The sequence below is a fragment of the Penicilliopsis zonata genome (assembly GCF_001890105.1).
Source record: "Penicilliopsis zonata CBS 506.65 unplaced genomic scaffold ASPZOscaffold_14, whole genome shotgun sequence".
NCBI classification, from domain to species: Eukaryota; Fungi; Ascomycota; class Eurotiomycetes; order Eurotiales; family Aspergillaceae; genus Penicilliopsis; species Penicilliopsis zonata.
Genome location: NW_019208923.1, coordinates 13,832 through 26,838, shown reverse-complemented (window position 1 = coordinate 26,838; position 13,007 = coordinate 13,832). Strand labels below are relative to the sequence as shown.

At 55.6% G+C, this 13,007-nt stretch overlaps 5 protein-coding genes across 5 annotated transcripts; 2 read left to right on the top strand and 3 right to left on the bottom strand.

Moving 5' to 3' along the window:
• Positions 1–107: 107 nt before the first annotated feature.
• ASPZODRAFT_135002 (hypothetical protein) lies at positions 108–2,411 on the bottom strand. The gene is made up of 3 exons (XM_022723681.1): positions 1,754–2,411; positions 562–1,700; positions 108–482 (listed from the first exon to the last, which is right to left on the bottom strand). The coding sequence occupies exons 1-3, from the start codon at positions 2,392–2,394 to the stop codon at positions 295–297; spliced, it is 1,968 nt and encodes a 655-aa protein (XP_022578725.1). The 5' UTR covers positions 2,395–2,411; the 3' UTR covers positions 108–294.
• Positions 2,412–3,641: 1,230 nt separating this feature from the next.
• On the bottom strand, positions 3,642–5,875 carry ASPZODRAFT_134999 (hypothetical protein). Its single transcript, XM_022723679.1, has one exon. The coding sequence runs from the start codon at positions 5,752–5,754 to the stop codon at positions 3,853–3,855; it is 1,902 nt and encodes a 633-aa protein (XP_022578724.1). The 5' UTR covers positions 5,755–5,875; the 3' UTR covers positions 3,642–3,852.
• A 764-nt stretch (positions 5,876–6,639) lies between these two features.
• On the top strand, positions 6,640–8,336 carry ASPZODRAFT_71839 (hypothetical protein; the record flags this gene model as incomplete). The annotated part of the gene is made up of 3 exons (XM_022729785.1): positions 6,640–7,215; positions 7,289–8,204; positions 8,269–8,336. The coding sequence occupies 3 exons, from the start codon at positions 6,640–6,642 to the stop codon at positions 8,334–8,336; spliced, it is 1,560 nt and encodes a 519-aa protein (XP_022578723.1).
• A 355-nt stretch (positions 8,337–8,691) lies between these two features.
• On the top strand, positions 8,692–11,916 carry ASPZODRAFT_748372 (hypothetical protein). The gene is made up of 3 exons (XM_022729996.1): positions 8,692–9,242; positions 9,318–10,575; positions 10,644–11,916. Exons 1-3 carry the CDS (start codon positions 9,047–9,049, stop codon positions 11,782–11,784), a joined length of 2,595 nt encoding a protein of 864 aa, XP_022578722.1. The 5' UTR covers positions 8,692–9,046; the 3' UTR covers positions 11,785–11,916.
• ASPZODRAFT_134996 (hypothetical protein) lies at positions 11,815–12,548 on the bottom strand. The gene has a single exon (XM_022723678.1). It carries the CDS (start codon positions 12,498–12,500, stop codon positions 12,066–12,068), a length of 435 nt encoding a protein of 144 aa, XP_022578721.1. The 5' UTR covers positions 12,501–12,548; the 3' UTR covers positions 11,815–12,065.
• Positions 12,549–13,007: the final 459 nt, after the last annotated feature.

Here is a 13,007-nt window from a genome sequence, read left to right as displayed (position 1 = left end):
GAATCATTGTCCAATGCGATCGGCAAGGACTCGCGAATCATCATCTTATTCTGTCGGTGGTGAGCTGAGTCATCTCTTTGCTTTTTTTTTATCTAATAGCCGGCCAGTTCCACTGGGCTTGACACTCTTGATCTGTACTCCGTACCAAGGAACAGTGAAGAATCGATTCCAAATTCCAAAAAAAGAATACTGCAAATGGTCTATGTGTGCTGATCTTTCAATTCGACTGACAGATCTCACACCAAACAAAAACACAAAAAACCCCAACCCGATGGAAAGGTCACCAAAATAGCATCAAAACTTCTCCATCAGTCGTTTCCGGACAGTCCACATGCGAGCCCGCTTGCCATATATGTACATTGGGATGGTGAAAAGCAGACAGCCGAGCTGGATACCGCCGAGCGCGAGGTAGACGGTTCGCGAACCCTCGGCGTCAAGCCAATCGACCATGAACAGCGAGAAGATCAGCCCGTGGAAGATGTCTATTCGTTAGTACGGAGATGGAAAAAAAAAAAGAAGAAGAAGAAGAAGAAGAGGAGGAGTGAAAGGATGGGAGCATACTCTTGCTAAAGTTCAGGGTGACCAGAGCCTCGCCCGCGTACTGGCGGTAGCTGTCGACGCAGAAGGTGATGGCGGTGGTGCTGCCGAGGGAGCAGCCGAAGGAGATGAGGCCGAAGAAGACGGTGGGGACGATCCAGGAGTCGGAGATCTGGGCGCTCCAGCCAAAGGCCATCAGGCCGATGGTGGTGGACAGGGCGATGGGGATGGCCATGACGAGACGGAACTCGGGCTCATAGATGCCCCCGTTGCGGCGGGTCATGAATTTCACGATGATGTCGGAGACCTTGCCCGCCACGGCGGTTCCGAGCAGCCCGCCGACAAAGGGGGAGATATAGACGAGCCCGGTCTGCAGCGCGGTGAAGCCGTACCGGTCCGCGTTCTCGTATACGTACGAGACGGACTCGGACAGAACGATCAGCCAGCCGATCGAGAGCGAGTATACCACCGTCGACCACAGCACAGACGGGTACGCGAACAGGATGAAGGGGCGCAGCGCGACGTGCAGCCACTTGTCGCGCTTGATCCGGCCGTTCCACGGATTCAGAGTCTGCAGATACGGCACCCGCGGCCGGTCACGCAGCTTGTTGGTATAGACCGCCGCTGCGGTCAGGGGGCCGGCGCCCGGCTCAACCGATTCGCTACGTGCGGGAGAGAGGGCAGCTTGCCGGTTGGCCTCGAGGTCATGATGACTCTCCTCCAACGGTGATGGCAAGGCAGCAGCAGGAGGAGGAGAAGGCATGGGAATGTCATGATTTCCGTTGAGGGTGTCGAATGTCTCTTCCTTTACGTCTTGAAAATCATGATCGGAGTGCAGGTGGTGCTCGGGGGCAAGAGGGCCTAGGGTGTCAGCAGCCTCACGCTTCTCCTGGCTCAAGTCTTCATCTCCATCGACGAAGCCGACGTGAACATCTCTGTGACGTCTGGGCGTCACGGCGGCGGGATCGTCGGTAGAGTGCGCCTCATGGGGACGGGTATGGTGGCGTCCTCGGGAAAAGGGATGGTGCACGATATCCGACACGCTACGAGCCAGATGAGGACGTTTGTGACGGGTACGTGGGCGTGGTGTTCGGTCCCAGAAGGTCTCGGGCACAAAGAAGAACAAAAGAGCTACAGCGCCCCCAACTACCATGGCGACAATCCTGAGATTGTTAGCAAAAAAAGAGGGCGAGAAGACTGTTGAAAGAAGACTGACCAAAAAACCCAACGCCAACCCAAGCTGCCGATGATGGCAGCACTGACCAAGGGGATCAGATTCTTACCGCCCAGCAGCAAGAGGGTATAGATGCCGACGCGATAGGCACGTTCGTGCAGGAAGAAGATCTCTGCGATGGTGGCGGAGGGCAGACACTCGACGGGGCTGACGGCGATGCCCATGAAGATGCGGGCGAGGACGAGGCTGGGGTAGTTGGGCGACAGGGCACACCAGACGGCGGAGAGGATGAACAAGGTGGCGCCGAGCAGGTAGACGGGCCGTTTGCCGTAGAGGATGGCGGTCGGGGACATGATGACGGAACCCAGCCCGAGCCCGGTCATATACAGGCCGGTGGTGTAGGCGACCATCTGGGTGTTGACGTTGTAGGCGGCGGCGACCTGGTCGAAGCCGGCGGCGAGGACGGGGGTCATGCCGCCGCCCATGAGGCAGTAGAAGCCCAGCGAGACGAGGGCGGCATCGCGGCGCCACATGGGCCAGTTGAGCGGATCGTTGACCGAGTCGTCGGGCTGAGGGTTCAGCACGATCTGGCCGTCGGCGGTCTTCTTGGACGGGGGGGGGGCTGGGGTGCGTGAGGAGGAGCGAGAGGGCGGGTAGGGCGAGGGGAGGGAGGAGGCCGACATTCGCTGAGGCTGATGGCGGAGACCGAGAGGTTCATTTCGATTCAACGACAGAAGGAGAACGGTGCCTGGACTATCAGTCTTGTCTCCAGTTCCAGTAATAGGTCATCTCTTACCCGGCACCTCGTCCGTATGAGGGTCGCTGAGGATACCCATCGTCGACCGAGCCCGATAGCCCTGTTCCTCCTGTTCCTCCTGTTCCTCCTCCTTGGACGATCTCTTAAACATCCTCCATCGCACCCTGGCCGGGGTCTGGGAAGAACCGGTGTCCCCGATTTCCGTCGTGCTCGACATGACTGGGATCAGAGCCTTGGGGACGCAACCGAGCTCTGTCCGCCCGGGAGGAGCTTTCTGTCTCGCCTTACAACACATTAGATTCGCCATGACAGACTGTGTGAGGAGGGGTGTGTCTTCTTGAGATCGTTCCATGTTCCATACCTGCTGTCAAACAAATAAATAAATAGGAAATCCCGCGCCGCCGTGGGAAATCGCCGTGGAATGTGTGACAGACAGCTCCGGTCGGTCTGGAGCGACGCAAGGGGAGGAGAAAGAACGCACGCTACGGGGAGAGCGATGGGGAAAAGACGCCAGAGAACATGTTGGGAGGGAGGAGGAGGGAATAAATAAGAGAGTCGAAGAGATGAAGAGATGAAGCCACTAGAACAAAGGATCGACAAGCAGCTGGGATGGAGATGGAGCTAAGGTAGACCTGGTCAATTCACGGGATTGATAAGAGTCAATATTACAATATTACAGTAAATAATAGAGTCAGTATTCTATTACTGAGACAAGTAGTATTCTATTACTGATATAGAGAATACTCTATTACTGACAAGTAGTATTCTACTATTGATATAAAAATCATCTTATATTGCTCTCAGTATCCTAGTAATACCTTCTTTCGACCTAATCCACTAGTTAATTAGGTACTGACTAGGTATTAGCTAGGTATTAGGCACTACTCTACTCTCCACACACGGTATGAAGCATATTATTATATGCTTTACCAGTAGAATAATAATATAATCAATATTGTTACTGTAACTAATAACTAGTGAGTATACTGTACAACTTTCCCACCTATCAGTATGTTATGGACTCATCCTAGTTGATATCTGAGTTTCTATACAACAGTGGTATGCCCCTCACCACCCACTTAGACCTCAATAATCCTCGATTCTCTCGCCGATCGACGCATCAGACGCATCAGACGCATCAGACGCAATAATCCTGCACGTGTATAGCCCTCATGGTGTCTCCTCGTGTCTCATGCGTATGTCAGGTGGTACGTCTTTTCTTGTATACCGTCATCATAATTACCTAGGCAAGAAATAACTACCTATACTAATGCTAGATGATGTCAACGTGCAGAGTACCCAGGTACTACATAACTACCTAGTGTTATAGTTAACTAGTATGTAGATTCGTATACAAAGAATAACTGTTAATCAGTCCCCCCTCTCAACGCCTCAACGCCTCTCGGAGATGGACAGCCTCCCCGACAAGCAGAAACTCCATGCTCAAAAGCGGGGGGAAGAGCAGCTGTCGTGCGATGGTATGGCGGAGCGTCTCGCTCTGTGACTGTGACTGTCTCGATCGGGAGGAAGACAAAGATGAGGAGGTAGAGGTAGATCCACGATTAGCAGTGCTTGCTGCAGTAGCTGCAGTAGCAGTAGAAGTAATAGCAGTAGCAGTAGTAGTAGTGCTCCGCTCGAAAATCCAAACCATATCGCTGGGAACATGACGGTCGCCGGTGTGTTTCTCGATACTCTTGAGATATTCTCTCTTCGCTGCTTCTTGCTGCACGCGCAGTTTGCTGATCGTCAAGACGGGGCTGTGCGGGTCTTCGACAATCTCGATCCCGTCCGACATGAATCCTCGGGGTCCGATTTTACTGACGAGGGTTTGGAGATGGACATTCTCGCAGTCCGGCTTTGTGGTCGTCAAACCCTCGATACTATTATCAGCCAAATCGGTATCAGGATTCAGCCCCGAAAACACAAGTCCCAGATCAGCAGTCCCAGGGAGGAGGAGGAGAAGCTTGATGAACTCGCGGGCAGAAGTGCGTGCGACGTCCTCGCACACCCCGCCCGTCTCGCAGACGGGGACGATGAAATCGAAGATCTGCGCGTCATGCTGGACGCCCAGCGCCTGGCACCGCTCGCGGTACGTCCACCGGCCCTCGACATGCTGGAAGAGGTACATGGCCATGTTCTTGAGGGCGCTGCGCCGGCCGTCCGCGGCGTCCGTCGCGGCCGTCGGGCGGGCGTACGAGATCGGTCGATGGACCAGGCTGCGTGCCGTGACGCGTCCGGGACACACGGCGCACCGGTAGTCACCAGCAGAGAGGATGGTCTCCTCGTGCGCGGCGCTGATCCGGCAGTAGTCGATCGCCTTGGTGGCCTCGCTCTTGTCTGTCGTCGGCAGCATGGATCTGGGCCACTGCGACGACAGCACCAGACAGCTCAGCTGGCCGCGGGGGATCGGGGTGCTCAGTCGTAGCAGGGGGCGTCCAATAAACGCCGTCACCCCGATGGTAGCTAGGTTTGTGATGGTAGAATTCGTTTCCTTCTCTGTCTGCCTTTCATCGTAGATCTCATCGTAGATGGCGGGAGTACTACTGCACTGCGACAGTCGAACAGTATCGCCTTCGGAAAGAGAAGGCTCCCTCGAGGCCTGCCGGATGCCAGCGAGATACCTCTCGACGTTTCGCGCCACGATCCGGTGACATTCGCCTTCCGGTTCGCAAATCGGTACCGCCAGCTCACACACGAACGCTTTTTCGCCATCCCTCCAGTTTCCTTCGACATTTCCCCCCGCCGTGTCCGCCGTGTCCGACGAGATGGCTGCCATCAGCTTCTGGATGTCCTCCGAATCGGCAAGATCGACGAATCCATTTCTGACGGCACACAGGGGTCGATGGACGAGAAACCGAGCCAGTCTCTCGCAGCAGATCGGACAGGTCTTCCTCTCCAGCGAGTCGAGGATGGTCTGCTCGAAGCGGACGGCAAGCGAGACGAGCGCCCGGAACGTCCCCATCTCCTCCGAGCAAGTGCTGCCGGCAAACCTGCGCAGAAACACACGTTTCAGCTGCGACGGCCGCTCACCTCCCGCACCCTTCCCCTTCCCCTTCCCCCTGAACACCTGCTCGGAGACGGTCGTCTCGAAGCGACGATGGCGCAGCTGCGGCCGCACCAGGGTGATCCCGCCAAAGTACACGCTGTACCGGATCGGTATGTCGCGCGAGGCCTCGCTCTGGACGGCGAACTGGCGGCGCTGTTCCTGCTGCTGCTGGAGCGTCTCCAGGTCGATCCGGAGGGGGCTCCGGGGGTGGGAGCCCAGGGCGTACGGGATCATTTGCATCCTGGGATCCTGGCAGGTAGAGTCAAGTAAGGTGGTGATGTCAGTAATCGTAGTGCGAGTTCCCTCCACGAAGAGATTCCATCATTGCAGCCATATTGGCCATCAAAACAGTGATTCTGCTGTCAGATACAAAGTGAAGGTGCTGGACTGACAAGTGAATATACCAGTGACTTTAGCCTTGTGGCCTGAGGCAGACAGGCCTGAGGCAGACAAGGCCGTAAGGATCCTCCTTATTCAGTAGCCAGAATCTTTCTATGAGTGTCTTCTGTTCCATTCTTCAATCAGATAGAAATGAATACTATAAACAGCCATTCTATATAATAGCTATATCTATATTCTCTAGTATTGAAATGTCTAAAAATAGAGCAGACAACAATTACGGCCATTCTCACTGGCTGCAAGATATAGACACTGACAGGACAACAGGCTTTGATACAGGATAGCTGTTCATAAGAAGTAATTCCAGATATTTACTTGATCTCTGTCTCTCTATCTCTATCTCTCTCTCTGTCTCTCTCTCTCTGTCTCTCTGTCTCTCTGTCTCTCTGTCTCTCTGTCTCTCTGTCTCTCTCTGTCTGTCTGAATCCTGGTGGAGCAACACGTGACTCTGCCAGTGGCTGGCACGAAATGCCCCTTTGCGGCGAAAAGAACTCCTCGTGTCTTGTCTGACTCTGCTTTGGGACCTTGTCGGATTCTTTTCTTCTCTTCTTCTTCCTCTTCTTCTTCTTCTTCTTGATTCTTCTTTCGAATTTACGTTCTTTACTCATCTTGCATTGTTCACCTCCAGGTTTCTTGCTTGAAACCCCCGTGGTTGATCTGTCGTGGCGTTACGAGTACAAAGGCTTCAGTATTATTATTCCTCGCGAGCCACGCGATTTCATCAAGATGAGGATCCATCATCTGTCTACCGTGCTGTTCCTCGTTCCTACCCTCGCCCTCACGGTCGTCAGTCCGACCCCCGTCCAGCACAAATCCACAGACACCAAGCCAACAATCCTACCATCGGGTCCCTCTGGGTTGGCATCCCCCAAGGCCCTGCCGAGAGGGACGCTGGACGCCCCCGTCGACGACAAGGATGGCAAGCCGCACGCCGGGCCCTGGGTGGAGACGAACGCAGACCGAGATCGCAAGAAGGTCATGGAGGCCAGTCCTGACGGACACGACAAGTTCGAGAGCACCGTGACGTCGCTGGACCATCTCGGCTCGGATGGCAAGCCGATCCCTCATTCCAACGATGGTGTCATGGACGATCCGTACCGGTTGGGGCCCAAGGAAGGCACTCGGGGCACAGAAGGCGGGGTGTCGGGCAAGCTCAAGGATGGCATTGCCTCAACGGAGAAGACACCAGATGGCCCCAAGGAGGCGCCTCCACTGCCGCATAGCGAGCAGCAGAAGATCCCAACGACAGAGGACGGCATAGCTGCGGCCAAGGAATTGAAGGCTGCCGATGGCTTGCTTGAGGTATTCCTTTTTTTTTTTCCAACTTTGATGGACATCCTTGACTTTTTCAATAAAACTGACAGTGGCATTCTAGAAACCGAACGATCTACCGGAGAAACCTCACGATATCGCCCCCCCCAAAGCACCTGGCTCGGTGAATAGTGACCCGCTTGGGATGAAGGATTCGGCGTCGTCGAAGAGTGCAGAGCTGCCGGGCGAGGCAGACGGCACTGTGGGTAGCTCATTCCACTCGCTCGTCTTCTCTTTCACCATGATCATCGTCTCCGAGATCGGGGACAAGACCTTCCTCGTGGCCGCCCTGATGGCCATGCGGCACCCGCGTCTGGTGGTCTTCTCGTCCGCGTTCTGCGCCCTCATCACCATGACCGTGCTCTCTGCCGTGCTCGGCCACGCCGTCCCGACCCTGATCCCCAAGCAGTTCACCAAGTTCCTGGCGGCCGTCCTGTTCCTGGTCTTCGGCGTCCGCATGGTCAAGGAGGGCCGCGAGATGTCCCCCGACGAGGGTGTCGGCGAGGAGATGAAGGAGGTGGAGATGGAACTCGAGGAGAAAGAGCAGCAGCAGATGCGCATGAACCGGCGCCGCTCCTCCGTCACGCCGCACAACCTGGAAGCCGGCCGCGCCGGCCGCCGCAAGTCCCGCTCGTCGACCAACCGTCTCCCCTCGCCTCCGGAGAGCCTCTCGTCCTCCTCCTCCTCCTCCTCCTCCCCCTCGCGCGGATCCTCGCCCACCGCCCGCGGCCGCCTCAACGACGCCCTGATCGGCATGAACAACCTGTTCTCCCTGCTCCTCAGCCCGGCCTGGGTCCAAACCTTTGTCATGACTTTCCTCGGCGAATGGGGCGACCGTAGCCAGATCGCCACCATCGCCATGGCCGCCGGCCAGGACTACTGGTGGGTCACCATCGGCGCCATCAGTGGCCATGGAATCTGCACAGCGGCTGCCGTCATTGGCGGCCGCGCTATCGCTGGCCGAGTCAGCATGCGTGTTGGTATGTTTTCTTTTTTTTTTTCCCCTTCCTTCTTTCTTTCTCTTCTACTCTTCTAACCTGTCAGTCACCCTTGGCGGCGCCACCGCTTTCCTCATCTTCGGCATCATCTACTTGATCGAAGCCATCTTCTGAGCATTTAGCGAACCCTAAGCTCGACGGCTGTCCCATGTTGTAATGCATAGTTTATTCAAGCTCCCCCGCTACTTGAGCTTGATCCATCCTTATATACTAATTTCTGGCTTGATGTGCCCTGGGGGTACCTACTAAGTGGAGTGATATGAACCTGTACTATACCATACATTAGTAATATATTACTATAAACCACTCCATTCAGCATAGCAAGTACCAAGGTATACTCTGTATTATGCAAACGGAACCCTAAGGCAGCCAGGCATTCCACAAGGTAACCATACGCCTTAGCCCTAAAATCCACAAATATGATTGGTGCGTCGCAAAACCCTAGGAATGGGGTCCAGGGTTTAGGGTTAGGGTTAGGGTTAAAGGGTTTTCCACCCGCCTCCTTTACCACTTCTTCCTTTTTCTATCCAGGCACCTTCTCAATACCATCTCCAAACCACTCCACGATCATCTCGATATCTCATTACCTACCAGCCATAACTATCACGGACTATCAACACTTCTTCCTATCGGAGATCCGAATTTGCCCCACCCACGCCCGCCTTCAGACGCGCGCAGCTCAGCGAAACCAGCCCAGCCACCCTCTTCCAGGTCGTTGGATTTCCACGTTCACCCCCCCGAGGGGGGCCTTTCTAGTATTAACCCTGCCAAATTTTGAAAAATAAAAAATAAAAAATAAAAAAAAAAACAACAAAACTTGGAAGATGGCGACGGCCACGCTCTCGTCCCCGGCGGGAAACGCCGAGGTTAGCAAACTGGGTGCTGCGTCGCCTCCGTTGCGCAAACGCGTGACGAGAAGCCAGAGTCGGGAAAGGGACGCGGTGGGCTTGACGGGGAAGCAGGGGGAAGGCGAAACGAAAGAAATGGTCGGGAAGGAGAAGAAGAAGAAGGGGGGGGAGAGTGAGTTTTTTTTTTTTTCTTTTTTCTTGTTGTTGTTTTGGTTGACGCGACAAACTGTTGACTTTAATTCATTAGAACTAGATGTCATCGAGGAAACGGGCGATTCTTCCCCCGATTCACCGGACGATGCGTTCAATATCTCCGGGACAACACTGCTGGCGATGGACTCGGAGCTGTACGCGGACGAAATTGACCCTCTCATGATGGCGGAGGTGCTGCCGGACCTGCAACAGGCGGCGAGCAGTGTGCTGGAGCATCTGTGTCCGGCGACGGCGGACCCGGCGCGCATCGTGGAGACGGCCAAACGGCTGCGCAGCGTGACAAGCACGCAGAGCAGACTCCTCATGCGAGCCGTCAAGCATTTCACCGACGAGGCGGCATACTTTGGCAAGGGGACCTTCATCGATGTCGGCATGGTCAGGCGCCTGCTGCCCATCATCTCGCGCGAGGGCGGGCTGAAATGGGCCCCGGACCCGGTCATCTTCCATGCGAACTGTGCGCGGCTTGCCATCGATGCCCTGCTGGCGGGCAACGGGGCCCCCCCGGCGCGCGAGACCATCGAGATCCTCGAGACGACCTTCCCCGCCCCCTTTGTGAGTGCGTTTGGCCAGGCCGATCGCAAGAACGGACTGCGGAAAGCGACTTTTGATCTCGCGCTGGACATTCGAACCCAGCACCTCCGCATGAGGCTCGAGGCCCGCCAGCACGACGACGCCGCCGCCGGATTCGATCCCCAGGCCATCCTACAGGAGGTCTTCTTCTTGTTCTACGACAAGGAGTCAGGCTCTGCCCTCCGAGGATTCCCCCTCGAGGGCTTCCAGGACAAAGACGGTCGGCTCCCCCAGGAGTTCGAGGACGCAGTCCAGGAACGCGTCGAGGTGATCAGCGTCATGCTACAGGATGCAAACGACGACGACAACGATGGGGGCGGCGCCGCCAATCTCAGTGGCCTGGGAGCCGCGTACAGCTGGCAGCAATTCACCCTGAAAGTGGTCCGCTGGATCCGCCGTATGGACGAGCACATCATGAAACAAATCGGACAGCAGCCCGATGCCGGCGAGATGCGCAAGTCCCTCGAGAAACAGCTCAGTCGGCCCAGAAGTGCCGGCAAGCACTTTGCCATTTCCGATCTTCTCAACACCATGGACACCCCCGAGCAGCAGAATCTCGACCATAGCCTTGAGCAGACCCTCGTCCACGAGGCAATCGAAGAGGAGGAGATTTCCGAAACCGTTCCCGACCAGACTCTGGTACATGAAGAAGACGACGACGATGCAGAGGCAGAATCACACAAGCTTCTTCCTTCAGCTGACATGCAAACATCCACCAAAAGGTATTTGTTTTTCCCCCTTTCAGTCCGCTTAGTGTCTACACAGTAAAGCTTATTTCAACCAGCACTAGAACCTTTCGGAATTCATCTGCGATCGGACGCCTGACCCAGAGGATGCGATCTGTCCATGGCCCCGAGGCAAGGCGTCGCCAGTCCGATATTTCGAAACCGGTGTCGCAGTCGCAGGATGTCGCCGGTCGTCATCACAGCGCGAGTCCTTCTCGTCGGCAGACTCTTCCGGCGCAACACACAGACTCCGACACCCGCGAGATTCCTGCGTCACCCGAACAGGACCTCACGGTTGCCGATTCCCAGTGGGAGGAGCAGCACGAGGAGACGATCACCGAAGAACAGCGTGTTTCCATGTCCGATGACGAGCGCCCGGTCGCGTGGAGCGAATCTCCTGAACGCGCTTCTCGGATCCCCTCGACCCAGGAGCTCTGGCAGGCTGTGAGCCCGGCAACAAAGGGGCGTCCTACGAAACGGTCCCGGACGGAGATCCTCCGCGGGGCCGTCAAGGGGTCGTTCATCGACCGACAGGAAAACGCCCATCGCGTGTCTCCGATCGGCCAGGACTTGACCCAGTCTAGTACTACCAAGACAACAACATCACGGAAACGACCAGCGCCAGAGACAGATGAAGAAGAAGACGAAGAAGACGAAGACGAAGACGAAGACGACGACGACGACGACGACGATGATGATGATGACGATGATGATGAAGACGACTCCGAGACCAAGGGGTTCTCACGAGACGACCGCTCGATCGACGTTGCAGGCAAGCGGGCGCAGAAACGACGCCGGGTCGACAATAATGAGGACAGAGAAGCGACAGTCGGCCCATCGTCTCAGTTACAAACCGGTCTTGCAGAGTCAACCGAGTGCACAACGCCCACACCGCGAGGGCGGGCGGCCGAGTCAACCAAGTCGTGGCCGCGGGCGCCCCCAAGCTCGTCCCAGCCGGTGCGCTCCCGTCGACGCTGGACCAACGCGGAGGAATCGCGGCTGATGGAGCTCGTCGGCGAGTTTGGCTGCCAGTGGGCGCGGATCAAGCGGCAGGACGACCTGTGTCCTGCCAGCCAGGGGGGGCCTCAGCTCGAGGGCCGCGACCAGGTGCAGTTGAAGGATAAAGCGAGGAACATGCTTCTTGCATTCTTAAGGTACTTCCTTCCTCTTCATCTGTTGTTTATCTCTGAATGCTTCTTATTCTAACTGAACAGAACTGGCCAGCCAATCCCCCCGGGATTCGACCAGGTGACACTCAACGCAAGCGATCGACAGAAGTACGCACGCGAGTTGGCATCGAAATGATTTTCTATTCAGTTCTTGATCAAGTGTATTTATTTCATTGTACAGACTAGCCACACTCACTGTATATAGTTTAGTAATGAATTTCATCCCTAACGAGCGTCCGCCAGCGGGAATAACCAAGATTTCTTCATCCTGCTACTCCGTATCTTCCTAATGTCCTCCACATGAAATACCGCCATTTCTCAAAGGAAAGCCATGACCCCGACAGCCATCAAAACACCACCATTCAAAGCAAGACGCCCCGCTCCACTCGTCGAAGTGGAAGACGCACTCGCCGCGCTCCCCGACCCAGAAGCCGAGCTAGAAGAGGAAGACGAAGAGGCGGTAGCCTTGGAGGCAGCCGTGTAGATCGCCGCCGCCGCCCCCGAAGAGCTGGCCGCGGCAGCCGCGCTGGAAACGAATCCAGAAGGCTGGCCCGCCATGACGACGGACTGCGTGGCCGTTGCGTCGCCGATCGCCGGGTTCGCGACGGCAACAGACGAGGCGGCGGCGTTGCCTGCGGCGGCGGCGGCCGTGGTCGGTTCGTTGTCCACGTAGATGCCTCCTGCTTCGGTGTAGAGGGAGGTGGTGGTTGCGCTGGCAGTAGCGAGGAGGAGAGCAAGAGAGAGGAACTTCATTTTGACGAAAGGAGTATGGAGTATAAAGTATAAAGTATAGACTTGTAAATTTGTTTGTATTAGAGAGTGACGATTATTATAGCGTAATGTATAACGAGGGTATAGTTAGAAAGGAGAGTATAGAGTAAGGAGAGTATGAGTAAGAGTATGAGTAAGAGTATGAGTAAGAGAATAAAGAGAATAAAGAGAGTGGTTTCAAAGGCAAAAAGGATCCTTTATACGAAATGTGCTTCCTGCCTGATCGTCGCCTTGATCGGCCCTCGACCAACCATCCCTGCGTCCTCAGCGCGCTGCATCCCTTGCGGTTTCAGACTGTGAATAGCGGGGCCTGTTCGTCCAGTGCATGAACCGTTGATCTCCGGGACAAGGCACGGAGTACTCCACAGCTTACTGCCTGCTCCCTACAGCGTACGTGTAGATAGACTATTCCATTACGTGGGCGGCGATCTCTACTGGTTACAGTAGCCATACTTAGAACAACTAGTCTATACACTATCTACTAGTAGA

Coding starts and splice junctions, on each gene's coding strand:
- ASPZODRAFT_135002 (XM_022723681.1), bottom strand. CDS start 2,394: ATGTCGGCCTCCTCCCTCCCCTCGCCCTACCCGCCCTCTCGCTCCTCC. Junction 1,701..1,753: donor GGTTGGCGTTGGGTTTTTTG/GTCAGTCTTCTT, acceptor TAACAATCTCAG/GATTGTCGCCATGGTAGTTG. Junction 483..561: donor CACCCTGAACTTTAGCAAGA/GTATGCTCCCAT, acceptor ACTAACGAATAG/ACATCTTCCACGGGCTGATC.
- ASPZODRAFT_748372 (XM_022729996.1), top strand. CDS start 9,047: ATGGCGACGGCCACGCTCTCGTCCCCGGCGGGAAACGCCGAGGTTAGC. Junction 9,243..9,317: donor GAAGAAGAAGGGGGGGGAGA/GTGAGTTTTTTT, acceptor TTAATTCATTAG/AACTAGATGTCATCGAGGAA. Junction 10,576..10,643: donor ATGCAAACATCCACCAAAAG/GTATTTGTTTTT, acceptor AACCAGCACTAG/AACCTTTCGGAATTCATCTG.
- ASPZODRAFT_134996 (XM_022723678.1), bottom strand. CDS start 12,500: ATGAAGTTCCTCTCTCTTGCTCTCCTCCTCGCTACTGCCAGCGCAACC.
- ASPZODRAFT_134999 (XM_022723679.1), bottom strand. CDS start 5,754: ATGCAAATGATCCCGTACGCCCTGGGCTCCCACCCCCGGAGCCCCCTC.